The sequence below is a fragment of the Grus americana genome, chromosome 3 (genome assembly GCF_028858705.1).
Source record: "Grus americana isolate bGruAme1 chromosome 3, bGruAme1.mat, whole genome shotgun sequence".
NCBI classification, from domain to species: domain Eukaryota; kingdom Metazoa; phylum Chordata; class Aves; order Gruiformes; family Gruidae; genus Grus; species Grus americana.
The window spans coordinates 83,992,536-84,017,873 of NC_072854.1; the positions used below are offsets into that span (position 1 = coordinate 83,992,536).

At 34.7% G+C, this 25,338-nt stretch overlaps 1 protein-coding gene across 7 annotated transcripts in view; it reads left to right on the plus strand.

The window, feature by feature from the left end:
- RYR2 (ryanodine receptor 2) overlaps positions 1 to 25,338 on the plus strand; it is a 428,642-nt gene that overhangs the window by 295,536 nt on the left and 107,768 nt on the right. For all 7 annotated transcript variants that reach the window (XM_054819177.1, XM_054819181.1, XM_054819182.1 and 4 more), the window contains 18 exons: positions 31 to 174; positions 2,879 to 3,152; positions 4,924 to 5,038; positions 5,621 to 5,753; positions 6,930 to 7,033; positions 8,431 to 8,566; positions 9,251 to 9,437; positions 9,917 to 10,022; positions 11,293 to 11,413; positions 12,675 to 12,844; positions 13,887 to 14,107; positions 15,173 to 15,263; positions 17,885 to 18,025; positions 18,841 to 19,004; positions 21,309 to 21,387; positions 22,043 to 22,132; positions 23,226 to 23,363; positions 23,805 to 23,882. In XM_054819177.1, coding sequence (XP_054675152.1) covers positions 31 to 174; positions 2,879 to 3,152; positions 4,924 to 5,038; positions 5,621 to 5,753; positions 6,930 to 7,033; positions 8,431 to 8,566; positions 9,251 to 9,437; positions 9,917 to 10,022; positions 11,293 to 11,413; positions 12,675 to 12,844; positions 13,887 to 14,107; positions 15,173 to 15,263; positions 17,885 to 18,025; positions 18,841 to 19,004; positions 21,309 to 21,387; positions 22,043 to 22,132; positions 23,226 to 23,363; positions 23,805 to 23,882 — 2,492 coding nt within the window. The remainder of the gene's footprint in view (positions 1 to 30; positions 175 to 2,878; positions 3,153 to 4,923; positions 5,039 to 5,620; positions 5,754 to 6,929; positions 7,034 to 8,430; positions 8,567 to 9,250; positions 9,438 to 9,916; positions 10,023 to 11,292; positions 11,414 to 12,674; positions 12,845 to 13,886; positions 14,108 to 15,172; positions 15,264 to 17,884; positions 18,026 to 18,840; positions 19,005 to 21,308; positions 21,388 to 22,042; positions 22,133 to 23,225; positions 23,364 to 23,804; positions 23,883 to 25,338) is intronic.

Sequence of the window (25,338 nt, forward strand, 5' to 3'; positions counted from 1 at the left end):
TAACTATTTAGTGTATACTTTTTATTTCAGGAATTGAACTAGATGAAGATGGAACCTTGGATGGAAACAGTGATTTAACCATTAGGGGTCGCCTCCTATACCTCATGGAAAAAGTTACATATCTGAAGAAGAAACAAGCTGAGAAGCCAGTCGATGATGATGCTAAGACATCCTGTAAGCAAAACTGAATCAGCTTATTGTATCCTAATTCCAAAAGGCAAAAGAACCAGAGGAGGAAGTTCTTCATATATTTTCAACCAAAACAAGGTGGATTTTTAGTTAAACATCTGTGCACCTTGAAGTTTGTAGCTCTGACTCAAAACAAGCTCAGATGGAATTTTTATGGTAGGCGGATTTGTTTCCCAACGGGATGTAGTGGAAAACGTTAACAATTGTAGCAAGGTCCTGATTATGAGAACCTGCTCATAAATTCAGCTGCAGCAGCTTCAGATCAGTATTTGCATGAAGATTACCAAAATAAAGAAGAATGTGCAATTAGACTGTAATTTGCAAAGCTGTACTTAGGAAAAGCCTCCCCACCCAACCTAAAATTCAAGATTTGCTGACTGTGATTATTGCTATGTCATTTTTCTGACACTTTCTGCCTTTTTATGTTGATAAGGACCATTGCCAGTGGCATCCAAGTTCTGCACTTGGTGCCAGCTGTTATGGATCTCTATTTATTTTTTACTTGGCAGTGCTAATTTTTTTTTTTATTTTTTATTTTTTTTGCCTTTATGATGCTGGGTGGCACTTTCAAATGTCCTCATTTTTTATGCTGCCACCCTACCAGCAGGAATGAATTTCTGGGCACACAGTTTAGGTGTTCTGACTTTGGTAAAAAACTTGATTTCCATCATTGACTACACAGAATTCCTAGGGAGATGGGCCTTTTAGCTTGGTTGCATAATGCAAATGCCTATAGTTATGGGATGAGAAGATTTCCCCAGGGTACTTATAATGACATGGCTTCCTAGCTGCCAGTTATTAGTGTTAGATTAGTGAAATATTTTTGTCCTCCTAAAAGTGTGCCTTCTAGCTTAGCAGTTAATAACTGTTATTTCAGTTATCAGGCAGTGATAATTAGATGCTAGGTCTATGCAGAATGTGGTGATGAATCCTACGGTTTCCTAATTTTTTTTTTGTAGTAAGCTTAAAGATCTACAAAATCTAATTTTCTCTCTCTCTTATGTTAGTAGAAAGACAGTATTATATTAAATCAATTAGCCAGTATTGTGGCAGCTAGGCTGCTTGAGTTCTTCATTGCAAGCAAGATAACAGCAAGACCCACAGACTGGGATGCAGTATTGCAGTTATCAAAACAGGACCCAAATGACAGCGTGCTCATGTGATTCTTCACAAAAAACAAAGGAAACTTACTGTTGTGTCCCTTCTTGTTATTATTTATTTCAGTCCTTCTGAAATATCAGCCCAAACACATTTTATCTTTTTACTTATTTTTAAAGTGGCTCTTATTCTAAAAAATATTATGGTGTCTGACAGTCAAAACACTTATGGTACAGTGTTTGGACAGTAGCAATAAAATACAATACCAGTTCTCTTTTTTCCCCTTACCCTGTGTTAGCACATCTTAGCACAAATTCTCTTCTTTGTTAAACATTCTCTTCTCTGTAAACTCCTGTCTGTTCAATATCTTTCTTTAAGTACTTTTACTTTTTTTTTTTGTTGTTGTTGTTGTTTGAGTTTTGCTTGAAATTGCATCTGGTTTACTCCAAAATCATGTTACTGTCTCAACACATAGATTTCTAATTTGAAATCTTTTTTTGTTTGGTCTGAATCAACCAGCTTCTTCAACATCAAGATATTTATAGAATAGAATCATAGAATCATTAAGGTTGGAAAAGACCTCTAAGATCATCAAGTCCAACCATCAACCCAGTTGGCAGTTAGGCAGTTTACTGAACTTCAGGAGAGATTATAAAATTTCACTTGTCAAACTTTCACTGTTATCTGCTTGACATGGAAATAAATTGATTAGTTAGGTAAGTTGAAGTTCTCTAGTGTATAACTATCAGGACGTCTCAAGAGGATCCTGAATTGATCTGACAAAGTCTTGCAAACCTGAATGGAAGTTCCCTGAGATGGGAAAAAGAACATTATTCAATTATCTTTATCAAATACTTTGTCTTGACTGTTAGTTCGTGAGTGATTTTTCTAAACAGTAGTCTCAAATCTTAACTGACATTATATAGCTTGTCTATTTTAATATGACTTTCCCAAATATATACATATATCCCAACTAATAAAGACTGTCAGTGAGACTACCAGATATGGCTTTCTTGCTTCATTAGAGACTGAATTCAAAATATGCAAATGATGATTTGCCATTTATTTGATTGGAGTCTCTTAATTTCTATGCCTTTTGAAGGGCCTTTGATTTTGGCAAAGGACTAAGTTAAATTATTCTGTTTTGTACGCTATAAAATTTTGAGTGGATACAGAGCTTAGACATGTAAATAAATAATACAGCATTTACATGTGCTACCAGTATATTTTTCCAGTCTTACTTCATAATATGTAAGAAAAATCCTCGGAGCTGAATTCCTGGAAAAATCTTGAAAGCAATGTGTAGAAATAAATCTGAAGACTTTGTGTGCATCTTGTATGTCTTCATAATTTTTTATGTTACCAGATTTATTTTCTGTATTTTAATTTTAAATATACAGGCTTTTGGTTTTTGAGCTGCTTGTCTTGTGTGGTTTTATTTTTCTTTGACAGTCTGCTAAAGAAATACCAAGACAAAGGTGCTTGTTAAGAAATGAATTCATTCCAATTCATGTTACATACTGGTAGTTCTGAGGGACTACCAGCAGATAGATGAGCCATTAATTTTGTGATTTATGTATTTTCTTCACAGCTACTCTTCAACAGTTGATTTCAGACACAATGGTACGCTGGGCCCAGGAATCAGTGATAGAAGACCCGGAATTAGTGAGGGCCATGTTTGTATTGCTACATCGCCAATATGATGGTATTGGTGGCCTGGTTCGAGCCCTACCAAAGACCTACACCATAAATAGTGTGTCTGTGGAAGACACAATCAATCTTCTGGCATCCCTCGGCCAAATCCGTTCCTTGCTTAGTGTCAGAATGGGGAAGGAGGAAGAGAAGCTTATGATTCGTGGATTAGGGTAAATAACTGGAGTGTAACATCTCTTTATTTACAGATAGTTGTTGTTATTTGCACTATGGTTATGGCCAAGGTTATACATGAAGTTTGAATGTTATTAGTCTACATGGGTGTAAATGCAGGCACTGGTATCAGTTTAGTATCTTCAGTTGTAAGATACAGCCTTTGCAGCATTATACGTATAATTTTTGGAGAGAAGCAAATGTCATCTGAAAGACTTCTATGAGAAAAGTTGAAAACATGTATGTAGTGTTTTATGATATTACAAAATATATCTTGTTACCATATCTTAAAAGTATGGCTGTGAAAAATCCTATCAGGAATATCGTCCATTTTATATGAACGCGGTGACTGTTAGCTGTTGGCACGTACAATCCCCCCCCACACCCACAGTCAGCTAATGGAGTTATGTCTCCATGTCTCTGTACCTGTGCCATCTTTTTATTGCACTGAATGTAGTTGGTACTATTTGAACTATGAAGTAGTTCACCCAGTCTTATTTTTCCTAATTATATGATTAAAAGTAGATGTATTTTCTACAGTAGTGTAATATTGCTGGCCAGCCCCTGAGGTGACCTTTTGACTTTCTGTACTGTATTTCTGTAAAAGGAAGCTGCTATAGACAAATAAGAGTTTAGAATGACTATGCAGATTGATGCCATTGAGGTCTTTTTCCACAACATGAAGCATTAATGCAGAAAGGAGATGTGGTATGGATAGCTTTTGGAGGCAGGGCCTATCCTCTGTCATCACTGATACAAAATCCGGTTGTAGGCTTTGGGGGAAAAAGATCAGCTATTCTTTCTGGGAGTTACTGGGAGTCAGAAACTCTGATAATGCCACCTACATCAGACACGCTGCATGCATTCTGTTGCATGACTGATAGTTGTGAATTTGTAGCTTTTAGAGTGATGGAACAGTTCTCTTCACATCTCATCTTTTATAAGGCTGAAATTTTCCTTGCCTGATTGCAGGAGTTTTAGGTCAGGAAAAAAAAGACTGCTATAAAACATACAATGAAATTTGAACAGTTGTCAACAGTATTTTCTATAGTGACTTGCTCATCCTTTTCTCGCATGACCTGATTGCTTTATGGGTTGTGTATGATTTCAAGACTAATTACTGTTTTTAGAAATTGAATTAATTTTTAAACCAGACATTTTTATTGGACACAACATGTCTGCATAAAATATTGACATTATAATCTTCAGGACTGATTTTAAAATATGTAAATCTGTTCTACTGAGATATGTAGAAGAGTTCTTTTGAGCAGTAACTCATGAACTAAGGTTAATATTTATGCACCTTCTGTTTCCGATGCTTAGAGGATAGCTGGATATACATTTTCTTTCCTCTACAATTGTTTCTTCTTGGTTTTGATGGCAGATGTCAAATGTCTCAAGGTTGAAATATTCTGAAAAGAATGGTTTGTCAAAATATAGCAGTTTTAATCATACTCTTGTCAGAAAATAATTTTAGATCTGGAATCGAATTTCTAATGAAAATAAAAAAACATCCTACTCTGGTGTAATCAAGTGTTGATTAGGGAAATAGCTAAAATATGGGAAAAGAAAGGTCAGGTTCTCCCACAATGTGCGTAAAAAACCAGACAATCAGGAGAGATGAGACTCAACCTGAAAAAGTCCCTGAGGTAATTTTTCACCTCAGATGGTGAAGAATTGCACAGTAAATCAGCTTTGCAAATAACATAATAGGTAAACTATTGGTCCGCAACATTTTAATCCATTTTTTTTTATTGTGTTTTCCTGTAGAGACATCATGAATAATAAAGTATTTTACCAACATCCAAATCTCATGAGAGCTTTAGGCATGCATGAAACTGTCATGGAAGTGATGGTGAATGTGCTTGGTGGAGGAGAATCCAAGGTAAAGCAATTCACTGTTAGAAGACAGAGAGTTTACAATATAGCTGTTCAAAGCTTTATCCTGTAAGGCACTGAGCAGTCACTGGAGGTACTGAGACCACAACCTCTTACTAATTTCCATTAGCACAAGTTTTTAGAAGAATCTGTCCTTCTATTCTGGAGGAAGATATAATTAGCATTGTATTTTCAGATGCTTTAAAGAAAAAACTGTAAATAGCACTTTACATGCTTACTGGGTTTTAAAGGGGAGATCTTTTTAGAAACTAATTAAAAATCAATGCAGTATTACTCTGTGAATCTGTGCATTCACATTCTTTCATGTTGGAATCTAGAATTTATGGGCGATCCCAGTTCTTGTTTTTCAGGCTTATACCTTGATCTTTGGGGCTTAAGGAGTTATTTACTTGCTGAGAAAGCCCTGTTGATTCCATGATGAAACCTGAATAGTTAATTTCACTGAGATGCGATGAATACAATGCATAAATATTAGTGTCTTAAAAGGCTGTTACATAAATGATCTTTTGCAAGTTTTATGCCTGTCTTTGAGTTTGAGCTTCAGTCTGTTTTTTTATTTGCTTCTTAGGAAATCACTTTCCCAAAGATGGTGGCAAACTGTTGTCGCTTTCTGTGTTATTTTTGCCGCATCAGCAGGCAGAATCAAAAAGCTATGTTTGATCATCTTAGCTATTTATTGGAAAACAGCAGTGTTGGCCTTGGTAAGTGTGTGGCTCTTGAGAATCTAAACCAAAATCTTAAAAATTTCTGCTTTTATAAAAACTCTGTGATATATATATAAAACCACCTGTGTTTTTCCCTCTGTGTTGAAGTTTCTCCTTTACCCAGTGCAAAAATATTTTGATTAACTGTATTGCTAACTCCAAACAAACTCTTAACAGTGGCATTAAGTTGATGTAATTTAGTATACGCTTTTATGAATGTGCCTGGACATTACGAGAGAGTCAGTGTTTAGTTGCACATTTTGAGGAACGGGATAAAATCCTGATTTTGATGAAGAGAATCATAAATAAGCGTTGGCAGCATTTCATTAGGGCTTACTTCTCACTGCTCAAGCTTGCTCCCCTGCACTTTCATCTGTAGGCTGTTCGGTATACACCTATGACAGTGGGAGAAATACAGAGTTCATTTGCTTGGGTATGCATGTATAGATGCCCAGAAATGAACCATGAAGTTTTCTTAAAATGTTAGCCTTTCTTTTCTAGGCTGAAGTGCTATAGAGGCGATACATTTATCCTTTATCTAATTTAGTACTTGTAATTGAGAATGTATAGGCATTTAGAGTAATCACAGGAATTTTTTTAAATGATCACAATTTCCTTATTAATGTATAGGTACAGGACAGAAGCATAAACTAAAATTCTTTTTGGAGAGAAAGTCCTCAAATGAAATGCATTTGGAGTGTTAATATGAAAACCTTAGCTTTTTCTAATGCTATAATGACTGCCATTTTTTAAAGATATAGATAACATAGAATCTTATATTTTAAACCTTAAAGATATTTTCTATTTCAATACATTTGATAAAATGTCAGTGTTTTAGATAGAAAATCCCCACTACTTTTTCCCCAAAATGAAGTTGTGTAAGTTAGAAAAATTAGAAAGAAAGAGATCTTAAAACTAAGTATGTGATAAGAATAGAAATGTGTAAGAAAAGTTATTTCTAGCTTGAACATCTACATTGTATTTTGATTTCATGTCAATGTCAAATTTCATGCGAGTGCATGATGATTTATAATAAACTGAATGGCACAAATGATATGTTTATAATCATGTGCTAACTAATGACAAAATGTATTTTATTAAAAAAAAATTCTTAATGTATTTCCTATGACTGATGGGTTTTATTAATTTGGTGTTGAAATGTTATTTTAACAGCCTCTCCTTCTATGCGAGGATCAACTCCTTTAGATGTTGCAGCAGCCTCTGTGATGGATAACAATGAACTTGCACTAGCTTTAAGGGAACCTGATCTGGAGAAGGTTTGTAGCTTCTTTATCAAGCTTTTTTTTTTTTCCTTGTAGAGAGGGGAAGATACCCGTTTCCTGGAATAATCAAAACTCAAGATTATAAGAATTATATGGGAGTTTTGTGTACCTTTCAGAGGAAGACTAACAGAATCTGATTGTTTGTTCTTCCTGTTGGTTGTTCAGATAGTTGAACTGAGTTTATGGTTATTACATACACAGGTGTAACCAAAAGGAATTACCTCAAGGGCAGCTCTTACTTTGGGAATAGTGGAGTCCATACCCGACAAAACTGTATTGCTAAAATCTTTCTTTTTTTTCTATCTTGACGGTGACATACGGTGGTGGAATAATTCAATAGGGATTAGTAGAAGCCTTGTGACAACTTTTACAATATATGACAAATTTTTGTAGAGATATCTATCTATATCTATCTGTATTTTTCCCTAACATTTAAATCTGCTTCAGAAAAGCTGGAAGGAATTGGGATTAATTAAACTAGAGAATAAAAACCTCAAGAGAGCATGTGAGAATTGTGTAGAATATGTAAATTGCTGCTGAAATAGAAGGAATAGAATAATGGTTACTATGTCGGTAGTGGATAAGAAAAGCGACTTAAATAATGGAAGGACAGATTCAAGGTAGACATTAAAAACCACTTTCTAATGGAAAGTAAGGCAGTGGAATACATTGTTCAATTTGTTCTTGAAGACCTCCAATTCTGGAGATGCTATAACCTTCGTAGCAAAGCATGTCAGGAGTAATATAAGTGTAGAACCTTTCTTGGAATAGGAAGATGGACCACGTGTGTTTAAAAGGACATTTTCAGACTTATCATTCTTATAGTCAGCAAAAGAAAGCTATCTTAACTGATTAAAGACTATGCTTACAATTCTTACAATTCAGATAGGAGAGGGCCAACTTAAAACTACTACTGAGACTATAGGACTGAATTACAGGGAGTGTTACTGCTGTGTGTTTAAAAAGAAAGGAAGAAAAAACACAAGTGAAAAGGAAAGGTTAAAATAAGAAAGTAGTCCTGTGAGTTATATTAGAAGATATGTTTTCAAATATGGATAGTGTGTGGTTGGGGAATATTACAAAATTGACTAATTTGTAACACTCAGGGTTGCAAGAGAAATGAAATATAGATAGCAAAGCAGTGATTTAGAGGAAAAATGGAATTGAGATAAGTAAGCTCGTGCACTTCATGGTAGAAGTAGTAAAAGGCTGGGAAAGTGAACTAAGAAAGAGGCTGCTTTTCTGATTTGCCCAAAGTATGATATGGTTTTGTTGGGGATAACAGAATGTGGACACCATATCCAAGACAACGTATGAGGGTGCTTCCCTTTGAAACTGCACTTCTCTTCTTTTTCACAATTAATTTCTTTTTCATCTTACGTTGCTTTTAGGTGGTTCGCTACTTAGCTGGATGTGGATTGCAGAGTTGTCCACTGTTGATTTCTAAAGGCTACCCAGACATTGGATGGAATCCAGTTGAAGGAGAGCGATATTTAGATTTCCTTCGTTTTGCTGTATTTTGCAATGGTAGAGTATAAGCCTATAAATTTTATACCTTCTTCTAATGTTCAAATAAATCTGTCATTTAAAATAGCAATACGAACCAACTTGATACGTTACTGTAAATTTAAAGGACAATTTGCAGAAAGAATAGAATTATGCAAGACACACAGTAACTTAGATGCCTATTTCACAAGTCATATAGAGTACAATGAGCCTATCCCCCGTTTATTAGATCCATCTTTAGTCTTTGAAATGCCCACATCTCCTTTGGAAGTAGAGCAGAGTGTCCTAAATCTCTTTATGATAAAACTCATGCTAGACATAGAGCCAAACCCCTGTCTTTTCATGAAGATATCAATAGTCCAAATTTAATGTTTAGCAGCTATACTTGTCCCCTCATTAACTGTCTTACTTGAATGTGAGTCTTTACTACAAATCAGTAGCTTCAGTGATGCTTTAGACATCCTTTATTACATAGTTACTTCTCTGGCTGTATTTAATTTTGAATTAAAATAAATGTTTTATTTTGTAGCTTTTATTACAATAATAGAGGAATATGTTTGTGCATTTATGTAACTTTGTCATGATATTTAAACTGTTTTGTAGTTAAAAGTATCTACTGATGCATATGTTCCGCACTTTTGTGTACCTTTGTCTGATTGTTTTTTTTATATAATCTCAAATCTTGATATTTGTTCTATGTGGTAGGAGAGAGTGTAGAGGAGAATGCTAATGTTGTAGTCAGATTGCTTATCCGTCGACCTGAATGCTTTGGTCCGGCTCTAAGAGGAGAAGGAGGCAATGGGTTACTTGCTGCCATGGAGGAAGCAATACAAATATCAGAAGATCCAACAAGAGATGGACCTTCCCCAAGTAATGGATCTAGTAAAACCCTGTAGGTGCAGTGGAATTGCTTACATTGCCATCATTTTTGTTTATTTGTTCTATAATCTCAGTGGTGAAATGACTTGTTTGTTTTAATGTGAATTATCATCTGGATTCTTCCTTGGATCGTATGAAGGGTAGAGATTTGTCTTCTACGAAATAGTGCTTCCTCTGCACTGTTAATTTAAGTAACACTCTCTAAATATTAAATCTTTAGAATTCTAGGGTTTTTTGTTCTTTGTCAGTCAGTTAAGAATCAATCCCCTGATGCAAGATGAGACAAATAAATGGTAACAATGCAGATGTCACTACAATCTTTTAGGTACAAATTCCATTCTGTGTTATTCTGCTAAAAGTCCATAGTTAACAGGAAGCCACTATGTGTAAGCTTTTATACCGATGAGCAGATTTTCTTTCTTTATTGGTGATGTAAAAACTTTCCTGTATTATTTTCATCTTTTAATTGTTTTAACATTTAACTAATTACAGTGAAATGGAAGAACAAGAAGATGACACTATTCACATGGGAAATGCAATCATGACCTTTTATGCTGCTTTGATTGATCTCTTAGGACGTTGTGCCCCTGAAATGCATGTGAGTTTTATGTCTTCATGCATTGGAAAGTAAAGGCATGGTTGGTTTACTGATTGTTTAGTGATTTCCTGTTTGGCTTTTTCACAGTAGCACATTATCAAGTATTAAAGCAGTGGTATGGCTACGTAGTATCTTAATTTACATAACATGTTCATCTACTAATTTGCAAGGAATTTCAGTAAACTATTCAGAAGCTGTTCTTTTTAAAGGAATTATTCCATTGCTTTTCTTATTACTGTTCTCTGGTTGGTCTTCAACAATATTCTGTCATTAATGTTGTTTGATTGTTCATTGTGACAATCAGAGTCCTCAAATTTCCCTATTTACTGTGATGATGTAGAGTGATTTTTTTATTTTATGTTTTTGTATTAATTTTAAACCATAGTTTTACTCTCTTCATATACTTATTTAAAAAGACTGTTTAAATTGCATATAAAAGAGTAAATGTTATAGGGCATTCTTTTAAAATGTATGAATAAGTGTTGTCCCTGGACATACATATTGATATTTCATAATCTTTATTCACACTGAAAAACTTTCTAAAAGGTAAGATGTCACTATTTCAGGCATTAGATACAAAGAATTAGACACTCACACTATAAAATCCAATCCCTTACCACTTAGTTCCTAAAAGATTGAAAATATTTGAAAATATTTGTGGTTTACAATTCAAAATACCTTCCTGTTCTTCAGAAATTCTACTTAGTTATGCATAGTTTCTTATTTCACCCTGAAATGTGCCCTAATTCAGATAGATCAGTATCAGATTTGTGCAGAGATCAATAACTTGAGAGAGGTATCTGCTAAGGTCAGTGTATAAATCTCTGTTTTGTTTGAATAAGTAAATTGTCTTGTTTTCTCCCTGTCTTGCTGACTTTTTAAAAACAAAACTAAAACAATTGGAATAACTGAAAGTGTTATTATTTGGCAGGAAAGAAAAAATGGCAGTTTTCATCTGAAAATCTGCTTTTGCTCCCCCCCCCCATCTGCTACATTTAATGCTTTGCTCACCTATTTTGCCTAACATTCCATTCTGAAAATGGGCTTAGTCTTATTTAATAATAACACATCTAGATTTCTAGACTTTGCATGTTTGCAGCCAAAACATAGCAAATAAATACAGATTGTGTGAAATTTACATTATTAATTATAATGCAATTTTGAGATCAGTCATTCTTGTGTATCTATGGTTTAGGAAGTTTCCAGAACATGAACACATATAGAAGGTAAAAAGATGACCTTGTTAATTTCTTATTTGTCTTTTCCTTAGTTAATCCATGCTGGTAAAGGGGAAGCCATTAGAATCAGATCAATTCTACGGTCTTTGATTCCACTGGAAGATTTGGTGGGAGTAATTAGTATTCCTTTCCACATGCCAACCATAGCTAAAGGTAAGATGATTATTCTACTTTTTTCTCCCATCCCATTCTTATGTTTTGTAATTTAATGACATACCGATACTCATGCTTCTTTCAGTATTTAAAAATGTTATAGAAATTAAACTATTTATTATGTGAATTAGAAGAGAAATCCTGTATATTTCAAACATGTTTCAAAAAATTTTCTGCATGCTATAGGCAATAATTCGGTGTACACTTAAATCACTGATGTAAATCCCATTCATTTAAATTGAATCTTGAAAATCTATTACAATTCTAAAAAGAAATTTTAAAATGCATAATTTCTATTTTTCTAAAATATTTTAAAAAACAACAGTCTTTTTTCTTGATAACGTAATCCTTAGCTTTTGCTGTTCTAACCCTATCAATTGTTTCTAGCAGATCTTACTAAGACACCAGAGTTGTTCTTCAGCAACTATGGTGAAGTTATAGGTGTGACATACATATGCAAATGCATTTCTTTGTGTTTTCTGCCTACATAGAATTGATTGCAATAGTGGGAGCTATGTGAGCATCAATATAAAAGGCAAAGGAATCTGCTTTTTTGGGTATCTGGAGAGAGAACATTATAATTGCAACATGGATTGTCTAGGGACTTACAGCTCAAGAATGTCCGATAGGTTACAGTAGAAGAGAGAAAAAGATCAATCATTTTATAACACCATTATTTACTGATATTCCAAATAGTGATAGATCTCTAGGTGATATCTCAGTAGCATAGAGTACAGCTTATAGATACAGAATTGTTTGTTTGGTTTCGAAAATGAAAGTATCAAAATTTAAAAATATTGCAACGAATTCCTTTCAGATACTTCAGAGGTTTTCAGATACAGAGGAATTTTTAGCACAATCTTAGTTCATTGTCATACATTACAGATATGCTCGCCAGTGCTGCGTTCCTGGAGTGTTTGATGTAGAATTGTATTTTTTACTTTCTGTCTGCTTCTTCTAAGAACTAGGTAGTTCTGTAGATGAATTGGTATGTTTTGGGTACTTATCAGAATATCAGCTGATAAGAATCCCTTAATACACAAAGCATGAACAGAAGAGACTTTGAGGTCTGTCTGGGTAGAATTTGCCTTATGCATTCTTTTTCAGTTAACTGCAAATATGTTGCCTTTGTGGAACAAAACCATGGGAAGATGCTTAGCTATTGTCAGAGACTCAAAACCTCTGATGAGTAGTAACATGACTGCCTAGTCTGCTGGTGAAGAATGATCCTTGTCATTGAAGTCTTATTTCTTCCTTTTAGATGGTACTGTGGTGGAACCTGACATGTCTGCGGGGTTTTGCCCAGATCACAAGGCAGCCATGGTTTTGTTCCTTGACAGGGTCTATGGAATTGAGGACCAGGATTTTCTTCTACACCTTCTCGAAGTTGGCTTTCTGCCAGATCTTCGTGCTGCTGCTTCTTTAGATACGGTGAGGGTTTAAGTCTGTTGGTATTTCAGTTCTGTTATCTTACTGAACACTGCAGCATTTTTCATTCCCAAAACCCCCATTTTGTATTTCTTCATGTTGTCTTCTGCATTTCTTAAATGCTGGATGAGCTGTGTGTTTCTGCTGAGCTTTGAGAATACTTGAAGAACAGTGAAGAAGAATTCTCCAGAATGATGCTCACTTTATAAGAGCCCCCACTGATACCCATATGCATAAGACATGCAATGCCTTTCCCCGGGAGACTTTCTGAGCTTGGGCTGTGGAATCAATATCAGATAAGCTGCAAATGAAGCATGTAACTGAGAGCCTCTTTCCAGAGATATACAGAGTGTTCTGTATGCAGAACACTGTCTTCATGCACTCGTTAGGGACACCTACATTGTTATTTAGGACACCTACATTGTTATTTAGGAAGTCTCTAAATTTTTATTTAGTTCCTCCTTGAAATTGCTGTCTTTTTTTCTCAGTCTTATCTCTATCTAATTTTTATTAGCTGGCTTGGTCCAGAAACATCAGATTTAGAGAACTTATATGAGGGCTAAGACAGGGACTTTGATTTCCCTATTTGACCTTTTATGTCAGCATTTTTCTGAAAGTAATTTTGTTGTTAAGAAAGAGCAGGTGAGGATTTTTTCCTCACTTGGAACTTGGGCTTGATCGTAACACAGAAACATACTGAGTTTTGTAAATGCAGACTTGACTGGTGTTACCTGATTTTGGAGTGTTCTGTTAAGCAACTATGACATTCTTTAATATAGTCTTGAAAATACTTTTGGTTTTGAATGGTTACCTTTAGCGTTTATGTTTTCGTTCATTAAAAACAAAATAAAACCAAACCGTCTGTGAGACTTCAGAAGCAGGAAAAGACGCTAGGCATCCAGCTTCCAGTAGGTATCAAATCCTTATTTGTGTGTTTTGGAAATTTCCCTCTTTATAACTACTAGAGAAGAAAAACAAACAAGTTCTTTTAATTTTTAACAACATTGATAAGACAAATCTAATTTCTGTCCCATTTAATTCATAGGCTGCTTTAAGTGCTACGGATATGGCTTTGGCTCTGAATCGATACCTTTGCACAGCAGTCTTGCCTCTGTTGACCAGATGTGCTCCTCTTTTTGCTGGCACAGAGCACCATGCTTCCCTCATCGATTCCTTATTACATACTGTGTACAGACTCTCAAAGGGATGCTCTCTTACCAAAGCTCAGCGAGATTCTATTGAAGAGTGTTTACTGTCTATATGTGGGTAAGAAAATACTCCTGGCTGTACAGAGATGCTAATTGATAAAGTAACTTCTGATATTTATAATACAGGAATGCAGAACTGTGCCACCAGTAGCATAATTAACTTTTTTTTTTCTTGGCAGATGACTGTGATAATTTTAAATATGCTGTATTCAGTTTGCAACTTTATTGCTCACTCATATGCAGTCCTCAGTTATTTTGCTTTTACTAAGATTTTAAAATTAAAATCTTTGTGATTAACTAAGAGGATGTACTGCAAAAAGATAAAGCTCTGGAAGTGTGGAATTGTGCACGCACTGAAGTGCGATTTACATACTTTTAGCTGTACAGATTCAATTTCTAATTAAAGTTAGCAACATTTAGGCTTTCAAATCACCAGAACTTTTTTGAATATATCACCATAATTTTTTTTTGCATAATGTGGAAGTGTGTTCAGAAATGACAGACTTTTGTATTATATTTTATTATAGTGTAGCATTTCTTTATAAAATATATCACATTGACCATTTTATATATATATATTACATTGATAAGAACCAATAGAATCGACCACTGTTTGCTATTTATCTGGAAAGGTTTAATGTCCATGCCATTCTAACATACATGCTCTGCCTATTTCTTCTATCCTTCCAGTTGGTGCCCACTGCTACATATCTTGTTTAGTACATCTAAAGAGTTAGTGCTCTTATGCCTTAGTTTCTAGGATATTTTTAAGAGCAATTGAGATGTATTACAAGAAATTAATGTTATAGCCTTTTCTCATGGGCATGGTGACCATAATACACAGTATCAAAATTCAGTATTTTTTCCCTGATTTTCTCTGTCTATAGATCAGATAATTTCTCTGCTTCTTTAAAGCAATTGATTTGCAGCTGGTTCAGGTTTTCTTTGGTATGCAGTTGTTTGCTTTCTTTTGGACACATTTTTGTTGGAGCCAGAAGCAAAATCCGATTACTTTATGAGAATTTTAATGGGATAGAAATGACAGGTCACTTTAATGAATTTATTAATTATTTACATGAAACTATGCTGGTACATCCTTTTGAAATGGTTTGTCTGCTTTTAGGCAGTTGCGGCCTTCCATGATGCAGCATTTGCTGAGAAGATTAGTATTTGATGTTCCTCTATTAAATGAACATGCAAAGATGCCTCTCAAGGTAAAAGTATATTTTAATATTCAACAGCATTCCTTGTAACAAAGCGTGACAGAAAATACTTGCATGGAGAATGTTCTCTATCTTCTTTGTTACCTTACCTCCACTCTGCAATAATGTAAGACAATAGTTCTTAAATTGCTGCTTCGGCAGGAATTTAGTCTAATTTACATCCATTCATATGGAATTATGAAGTCTACGTCTAATGTTTGCTTCTCCTTTATTATCAATTTTTTTTTAAGCCCATGTGGAAACAGAATAGAAAAACCCTTGGGGGCAGGGGGCAGAATCCAGTGCACAAAGGAAGATGGCAATTGATAGTCTGTATGTATCCCTACTTCTGCCCTCTGTGTTGGTTTTCCCTGCTTTTGGAAAAACAGACTCTTTTTTGGTGGTTTGTGCTTGGAAATCTAAGCAATACATGTCTTTTAATAATCTTCCATTTTGTTTTCAGTTCCCAAAGGTTTCTCCTTATCTTTTGATTCCCGTTCCTAAAGCACAAGAAGAAATGTATTTTTTCCTTTCTGAGGTGACACATTCCTTAAAGATTCCTCAGATTTCATTGACAGTTCTAAGAAACATATAATTTCCTACCTTACCTACTGCTGTTTTTCAGCAATCCTTTTTAATGCTTTCCTACCACAACTTTGAACAAGATATTTAATCTTTTCCTATTTAGTATTTCTTTATACTTTACAAGCGATGACATATCATGACTAATTGCATTTTACATCTGATTTCTTTGCCAAAATACTCCTCAGGATTATGCAGGCTTCTACTAGCCAGATTATGGTCTCTGACCTCAGATGGGAAATTTAGATTATTAGTCTCCAAGCTGGGACCTGCTGCATGGTTTTTTCTCTGCCAAGGACTTCATCATTGGTTTGTATCCCCCAGGAAGTGCTCAATCAAACTAAAGATGCCAGAGCAGCCATTCTTTAGTGCCTATGTGTGAGGAAAGCAATCGATAATTTAGTACACTGCCCTGAAGGGGACCTTTCTAGTGCATTATGACATTCTATGTGCTGCAAAAAGCAAATGGTAACTTAGTGTTCCCTGTGTGGCTATAGTCCTTCAGGTTTTTTGAGGGAAAGAACAACCTCAGCTCCCTGAGATCTGTTCATCTAAGACAGCAGGTTTTTTGATCCTGACGGTCATGACTGCAGTGACTTTTCCATACTGTAGAACTGAACAGGAAGGAGATAACATTTCGATCCTTTTGGCAAGTTGGGCTTTGGGTGACTATTGATACAAAGAGAACCACAGCATTCGCATGGGCAAATTATTTCATCCATTGACACCTAAACAAGTAATAGGAGTTTCTGAGGGAAGTGAGCTCTTTATCTGAAGATAGAACTAGAACTTCCTAAAGGTTTCACTGACAGGAAACTGATTTTCAGTGATTTAACAAGGGACTCCTACTTATATCTACTAATGTGTTTCTGAGTTGAAAGTACCGTGCATATTCCTTATGGGCTTGTGCTAGCAAACAGGTTATAGTAGTACAAATGCATTATAGGGATTGTTGGTTTTTTTCTGATGCATGAAAAGTATAACAGAAGGTTATATTTTTGGGTATCAAAATCCTCAATTCTACACATCAGGACTTTTTTTTTTTTAAGTCTGCCTGTGTTTCTGTACATTAACATTATGAATATCTGCATTTTTCCATCATTGCATTTGTTCTGACTGGAAAAGCAAGAGAATCCTGTCAACTCTTTTCTGACTGTGACTTGTAATATTTTGCCAACACTCTTTGCAAAGTGATGTTGAAACAATTCTCTTTTTCTCTGAGGAACTGCTAAAATAAACTCTGAATTAAAATTCCAGCTCAATTTTTTAGAAAGATCGTTCTGTGCCTTAGGGAAATTTGCCCCTGAGTAGGACTAGGTTTTCATACTTTTGCCATTTTTTGTTTGGGACTGCCTTTACTGACAGATGTACAACTAATTTTTCCTCCTCTTGTCTGTGACTCAGGGACATAGAGGACACATTAAGTGCAAACCTTGTGATGTTTTAGTTTGGAGAATACCCAGTAGCAGGTCCTTGCACCATTTGAGTCCCTGATAATGTGGAATCTTGCAACCACTTAAGAAGAAAGTATCCCTGAAATATGTGTTTAATGAAAGAGAGGGAGAGACGATAAAGCTCCTCTGCCAATTGTAATAGAGGGCAGGAGCGTAGACTGATAGCAGGTTTTACAACTCACAGAAGAGATGAGTCACACTGGGAGTTATTGCTGAATATCTCTCAGACATGTAAATAGTAATTGGGAGCTAGGTGAAATCATGGTTCTGCTATCTCACCCACCAAGCAGCAGTGTGTGGAATAGCAGCACACAGATGCAGGTGAATTCTTGTCTTCAGCTGAGCTGTCAGAGTTCTTGTGGTGTTGGGGAAAATTATCCTCTGTCACATGATTTTTGCATATGCCACTGATGTTAAAAGAAAGAACTGCTCATTCTATGTGTATATCCACCAATGATTTTAAGAATAGATATACAACATGGGTTCTTGATAAAAGTTAGAAATTTTTCTGGCAGTGTCTATGTAATGGTTGAGTGCCAGAATGGCAGAACATCAACAGTTATGTTTTATTTGCTTTCAAAATATGTTCTGTTTCAGTTGCTGACAAATCATTACGAAAGATGCTGGAAGTATTATTGTTTGCCAGGTGGATGGGGTAACTTTGGTGCTGCATCAGAAGAAGAACTTCATTTATCCCGAAAGTTGTTCTGGGGTATTTTTGATGCTTTGTCTCAAAAGGTAATTCATTGTAATATCCATCTACTCATGTAAAAGCTTTACTGTGTAACTTTTTTTTTTTATGTAATCTGTTGTTTTTACTGAGCTTTTATCAACACCGTATTATCCACTTAAAGGGGAAAATACAGGCTTTAGTAAATTTAAATCTTCCTCTTATAGCTTCTGCTTTTATCTAGCATTTTGTCTGCTCATTAAAAAAATTATATAGCTAACGAAGTAATAGTGAGGTGTATCTGTACAAGTCAACTACACTTCAGAGCCCTAAAAGCAAATTCAAGCATCTGCAGGTGACTGAAAACTGCACTTTTCTACCTCACATGCTATCCTTCCTTAAACCAAGAGCATAGTCCTTTGCCTTAGTAGTTGTATTTTCATCACCCTGGAACCAATCTGTGTTGGACAAAAGTTTAATAATACACCTTGGCATGCATTTATTGTTCATTCTGTGAGTTTTTTTAACCAACTTGCTTAAAATGTCATGAATTTCTTTTCAAATTTAGATTTTTAGCTATGGATATTCCTGTGCTATGCTCTGTTCCCAGACATCTGAAAAATGCCTGATGTTGATCCCAGTGAAGTCAATACTTTTCCCATTTACTTCAGCAAGAGCAAGACTTGATCCTAACTTTAACTATAGTGTATAATATGCTTTAGGCAGTCAGTTTCCTTTATTTTCAGAACAAAAATTCAATTTCACACTGAGTAAGAAAGCCATTCCGTGGCTGCTTGGTTTCACATATAGCTATATCAGTTTCAGCAGTGATGTTGATAGCTTCCATTCACTACTCACTTTCTATCCCCTGTGTGTTCCTCAGAAGTATGAACAAGAACTGTTCAAATTGGCTTTGCCTTGTTTGAGCGCAGTTGCAGGGGCCTTACCTCCAGACTATATGGAATCAAATTATGTGAATATGATGGAAAAGCAGTCTTCAATGGATTCAGATGGGAACTTTAATCCTCAACCTGTTGATACGTCAAAGTAAGGAATTATTTTGTTACAACTAGTTTGTTGGGGTTTTTAATCATGAATGTGTAAAATGGGATGGTCTGTTGTTGGGTATGATGTGAACTCGCAGCTTTTATTCTAATCTGAATGTTTATCTTCTAGATAAAATGGAGACCTTAATTTTATATTTTTAATTTTTATTTATGAATTTATTTTAACTAATATAAACCAATAAATATCCAATTATGTAACTAATTTCTTGGTCAACCTAGAACATTGTTAATGCATTTTCAGCCTGAAGATAGAACTGTCCAGTTACCTTTGTATGTCTGCTGCAAAAAAACTAGTATGTTTTCAGGAGCAGAAAAAGTAGATGAGTCTACATCATCCCTGTCGTTATTAACATGTGCTAAGATGCTAATTGCGGTGCGTGTGAATGACAGCGTACCTACAGAAAATGATGACAATCATCATTCATATAATCTCTTTTTAGTACGACTAATGGGGAATTGGGCAAAAAGATTTTCATTCTCTCTAGGCAGTCAGACTTTGACCATGCTTTTTTTAAATACATTAGCCAGACAAGACACATATCTGAATGGGATTTTTTTTGACTAGAGCCAGAGCCCCATTCTCCTTTGTATAGAATAGTCGTACGGCAGTGTGATTATGCACTATATCTTGAAAAACTCCTCTTGTAAGACATTAGCTTCAATTGCCTTTGTGAGCTTTCTATCTGTATTAACATTCAGATCACAGAATGGCACCAGTAGATTGATACCTTTGTTACAGCATACTTGTACATGTATGCACATCAAGATATGGTAACAGAAGCTGTAATCTAGGCTGGAATATAAAAATCACATCAGTGACCATTAAAATTCATTTGTCTAAGATGTATTTAAGATATATGAAGATTTAACAAAATTTAGTAAGGTTTTATACTATCATTTGTATAATCGAAGATAACTTTATCTGGTGTCATTGCAGAGGAAAGCTGTAGATAGCCAGAATATATTTGAAAAATTCACAAAACTGTACTTATTATTACCTAAATCATCAGTCACCTCATTGCCATAGGAGTCAACAGTTCTGTGATGATTCATGACAAAGAAAACACTACTACTTTCAGTGTCACTTCCAACCTATCCTATATTCTTTAAACATGCAAATCCTGCATCACATTGCTTACTAGTCCTAGGCCTATTTATATAAAGATATAGGTAATATGACCTTATTGTACTTGTCAATTTATTGCATTTCTGAAATTATTCAAAGTATTATACCATTACTAGATTTCTCCTTGAAATACACACTTCCAAACAATTAAAAAACTGATTACCGTGCTGGATGAACATTTTCTGACCTTTGTGTGTGGTTAGGCTTCTGCAAACTGTTTCTCTGACATAATTTTGTTTTACATTTCTGCTTTTTCCCACCCTGTGACTGGATTAAAAACCAGAGTCTTCTACTTTGCAGTAGATGGCACTGTGACACTTCTGCTGCCAAAATTCTTTATCTTAGGACAGAAGATTTTGCTATTTCATAAGTAATCAAGAAGCAATTATTCCCTTTCATTTATAGGAATACAGATGCAGAAAAATACTGATATTTGATAAATTATTTTTGGAAGAGGATTCTGTCTCTAGTGCTTGTTTGACAGTTAAGCATAGCTGCTTTTCCTTTACTACCTAACAAACCTGAACTTCTGCACTGTCTTGTACACCTGTTGAAGGTCTAGTGTATGTATTTGTGGATTTTTTTTCTATTTTTAATGAGGATTTTAATATTTTTAATATTCACTGAGGTGTTGGAAAATGAAAGATTGAGCATATAACTTTTGAGTTATCGTGAGTTATAGTGCTTCAAGCATATAACAACATTTATAGGAATATGTAAGATAGATGATGTGCTTCAGAAAGGACTGTTAGCGCACTTAGTTTATAATGGACATATGCAATAAATTACCACTGCATTTCTGAAACTATGGGTCATAGTTATATCTTTAATCTTAAGAAAATGAATGTTAGTAATGAAATATGTGACAAAAAGCACAAGTGCTCAGTATCATTATAGATTTTTCCCTGCACATGGGTGTCAAAGAAATAAAATTCCTACAACAGCTGTGGTTCTCATCCAGTGCTCATTAAATAACTCAGATTTTTTCTTGATTTAACTGGAGCTTAGAGCAAACTGTATGTGAGGAAACAGCGCACAGTAAGATGCTTTGAATGGATGTATGCACTACTAATTATTTATTTGAAAGTTTTCTTCAAAACAAAAGCATTCACATTTCAGCATGTGTGATATAATGGCGATTTTTCTCTTTGCTTTCAGCATTACAATCCCTGAAAAGCTGGAATATTTCATTAACAAATACGCAGAACACTCTCATGACAAATGGTCAATGGAAAAGGTAAAATCTATATTCCTGTTAAAGTAAAATCAGAATTTTTATTTGCATCCATTTCATCTTTAGAATATTTTACACTGAATATTATTATTTTTCATAATGCTACGAGTTGGTACATAGGTAAGATATAAACCTGTATTTTCTTGAAATGCATTTTGGGGGAAAGTTCTGTAAGTGTACATGAATATTTCACAATAGTGTTTCTTCATTTCGTTATTTTTATTGTTGACTCTCGAGTAAATATACTTGCTAATTGTTTAAGAGTTTAATTGACTTCAAATTTCAATTTTTTTAACCACTAAACCTCTTTAGGGATTTTTATTCCTTTGTGCCATTTTTGTGTCCAGTATTAAAAACAGTTCCTCAACTGTAGCACAGTATTTTGCTCCATATAAATATTTAAAAGAAAAATATATTGAAATATTATCTTTGTATAACCATTAATTTTCAAAAAGATGGCATACTGCATAATTCATTTCATTATGTGTAGATAATATAAATGTTGGTTGATAAAATGTTGAGAAAATAGTAGAAAGGAAATTTTAAGAGAACAGCTCTGCAGAAGCATCGTTCAGTTCCTTTGTACCAATAAAAATAGGATTTTTCATAATTTTTTGGTTTTCCCCATTTTTTCCTCTCTTATTATTACTGTTTTCAGTTTGCCAATGGATGGACATATGGTGAAACATATTCTGAATCTGCAAAAGTGCAACCATTAATGAAACAATATAAGTTACTATCTGAAAAGGTAAGGAATTTGTTCATTCTTGATCCGGGGTGACTGAAAGATTGCTTCAATCACTGTGAAAATATCACCTTGTGTTTCCATCACTTCTAGAAAAATTATTTAGAGTACGTCAGCTAATATGCGTTTTTTGCCTTCCTCAAAATCTCAAAGAGAGATAGAAGGGGTTTATTGTGCAATAAATAGATCACTCAGCCTATTTTCTCTCGTGGCTGAATTTACATGGCATAACTTATGGTGAACCTGAAGTGTCATATTGCCAGTGTATTTTTACAGTAAGCTCATACAGGAATGCCTGCTTGCTTAGTGAAGACTTAGGTTTAGGCTTTGTCTGGTGTCCAGTAGAGGGCACAAAGGCAATTAGAAGGCTGGAGAACTTGATAAATGAAGCAAGGCTGAAAGAACTGGGTTTGTTCAGTTTACAGAAGAGAAAGCTGGCAGGGTTATAATCTTGCTCTCCCAGTACCTAAATGCAAGTTATAGGGAAGATGGATGTATTCTCTTCAAAGGGATGTACAGTGACAGGACAAGAGGCAATGGGTGTAAGCTGCTTCAACGTAAACGCTGTCTGAAAATCCTTCTTATCTTGACAACTTAAACATTGGAATAGGTTGTCCAGAGAAGTGGTGAAAACACCTGCACTGCAAATATTCGATAGCCTAATTAGGTTAGCTTATCTGACCTCAAGAGAAGATTGAGCCAGCTGATGTCCAGAGGTCCATTCCAACATAGACTTTTTTATGATTCTATGATTATAGCTTTTTTGTTTCATGTAGCAGTCAAAACACTGCATTACTCCTGATAATTACTGCTCCACCTTTGAGTTCATATCTGAGCATGCCATTAACATGGTTATCCCTGTGAACATTGGCTTCTTGCAGGGCCAGAATTCTTCTGCCTGCCTCTGAAATGATTAATGAACTTTTTAATATCTTATATGATTTATTTGCTTCTTTGCAGTATCCCTGGGCCATAAGGGCTGATATCAGTACATTTCTTTGCATCTCAGTATAACCAGACAAAAGCCCAATAGTTATTTTTTGCTCTGTACAGCTACATAATTAACAAGGCAATTACTGCATGTGCATCCTTCTAGGAGAAAGAAATTTACCGATGGCCAATCAAAGAATCACTAAAAACTATGCTGGCATGGGGATGGCGAATTGAAAGAACACGGGAGGGAGATTCCATGGCACTGTATAATCGGACACGTCGCATATCTCAAACCAGTCAAGTGAGCCATTTTATTAAAAACTTTTTTTTTAAAAGGCATGCAAAATCTGCTCTCCAATCTTTGGTTTTAAAAGTGATGAAATAAACCCATAGCATAAAAATATGTGAAAACATTTTTCACAAGCAGTTGTACAGCTCTGAAGATTGGTTTGGATTTCTATTCACTGAAGCTGGAATTTTCTTTCCCTGTTCCAAAGTAATATATTGATAAACATGTTAAAAAAAAAAAAAAACCACAAAAAACTGAAATAGGAATGTATTTGTTCACTTGCTTTAAAGTTAACTACATTATTTAGTGGAATTATTTACATCAGTAGGTGATCACGCATTAATAGTGAGTATTAATATGATTTTAGTCTGCTATTTTTTAGAATTTGATGGCTATGGATGCTGTTAAGTGTGTAAAGAAATAAATAAACTGTTTTGCATGTTTGCAATTCAGATCTCTGTAGATACAGCCCATGGTTACACTCCTCGAGCAATTGACATGAGTAATGTCACCCTCTCCAGGGACTTACACGTAAGTCAGAAACACTTAATATGACTTCCTTTTTTTTTACAATTTATTTTTTTCTTTTCTGCTAGTTTATTTTAAACAAATTTGATGCCTTATGTTACTTTCTTTGATACGCTTTGATTTTCATTTGGGTTGGTTGGTTTGTTTTTTTCATCATTGCTCTTTGATCCTGTGTTGCTTTAAAAAAATATGGTTCATGTTCAAATGCTTCAAAGTTTATTTTAGTTTTGGATTGATTTTCCCAGCTCTCTTTGCAAGCATCCGTCATTTTGAAGAGAATCCTGTTTAGAAAAGCTTGCAGCATCAGCTTTTTTCTGTTTGTCATTCATTTCTCCACCATCTTCCCAAAACATTTTGTCATTGCTTTTTTTTCTAAACTGAAGAAATAAGAATCAAGAACCATTGCTACAACAAATACTATGAGAATAGAGAAAGAAGTTGTTGAGGGTAGGATTTTGATGGATCAGTAGATTGCTATTATTAGGAACAATAATTTTTTAGTTGATAAACAAGTGATGTTTCTGTCTTTAGGAAGTTAGGATTTTTTTTGTGGTGTTTGATGAAGTATAGTGCTAGTTTTTACAGTCTACTAATTTACTGTGAGTATGGTTACAATATTATGTAGACATACACTAGATATAGTTTTAAATTACTTCTACCCTGAAACACAGGGTTAAGTTTGCCCATACTGAACTCTGTCGTAGTGCAGTGAAACAAACAGCAGTAGTAATTGGCTAACTGTACAGTATATACTATACTGTGCCTCTGATTAAATTCTCACACTGTATTTCCCCTCCTTGATTCCTATCTCATAGTTTCCATTTTTATATTTCTAACCATTGTAGATTGCTGACTAGCTTTACAATAAGAATTTGCTGCCAATTAACTATTATACTTGAGTTAAAACATTCAGTAGATTGCTGATCATTCCAAAGAGTTAATAAAATTGATAATTACATAACACTACTTGTATCTTAAACTGATGGAACAGCTTCATTATAATTACATCATTTAACATTTGTATAGACTCAGCATAGTCAAAAGATTGTGCAGACTTTGTTTTAATGCTCATGAAACAACTTTTGGTGTGAACACCATCATAGTATTATGATGCAGTAAACTAAACCCGGTGAAAACTAACTATCCTGTCACAAACCGCAAAAGAAATGGTGTTCAAACTTCTATTACTCCCTTGTTTACTCTTTTATGTTATACTATCTAACATTTGTCATTCATTTTATTTCCTCTGTAGCCCTCAGATATAAAGCAGAGATGGGTGGCTTTATGATTCATTTGTCCTTAATTACAAAGAGAAGTCTTCTTTGAAACCAGCTTCAAAATCTGTTATTGAAAAGCTAAGCAATTTTAATTAAAATGCAATTTCAGGTATTAATTGTCCTGATACTGTCAGTCAGGAAATATCTAAACATGTTAGGTGTTAATGACCTCAGTTTTAAAA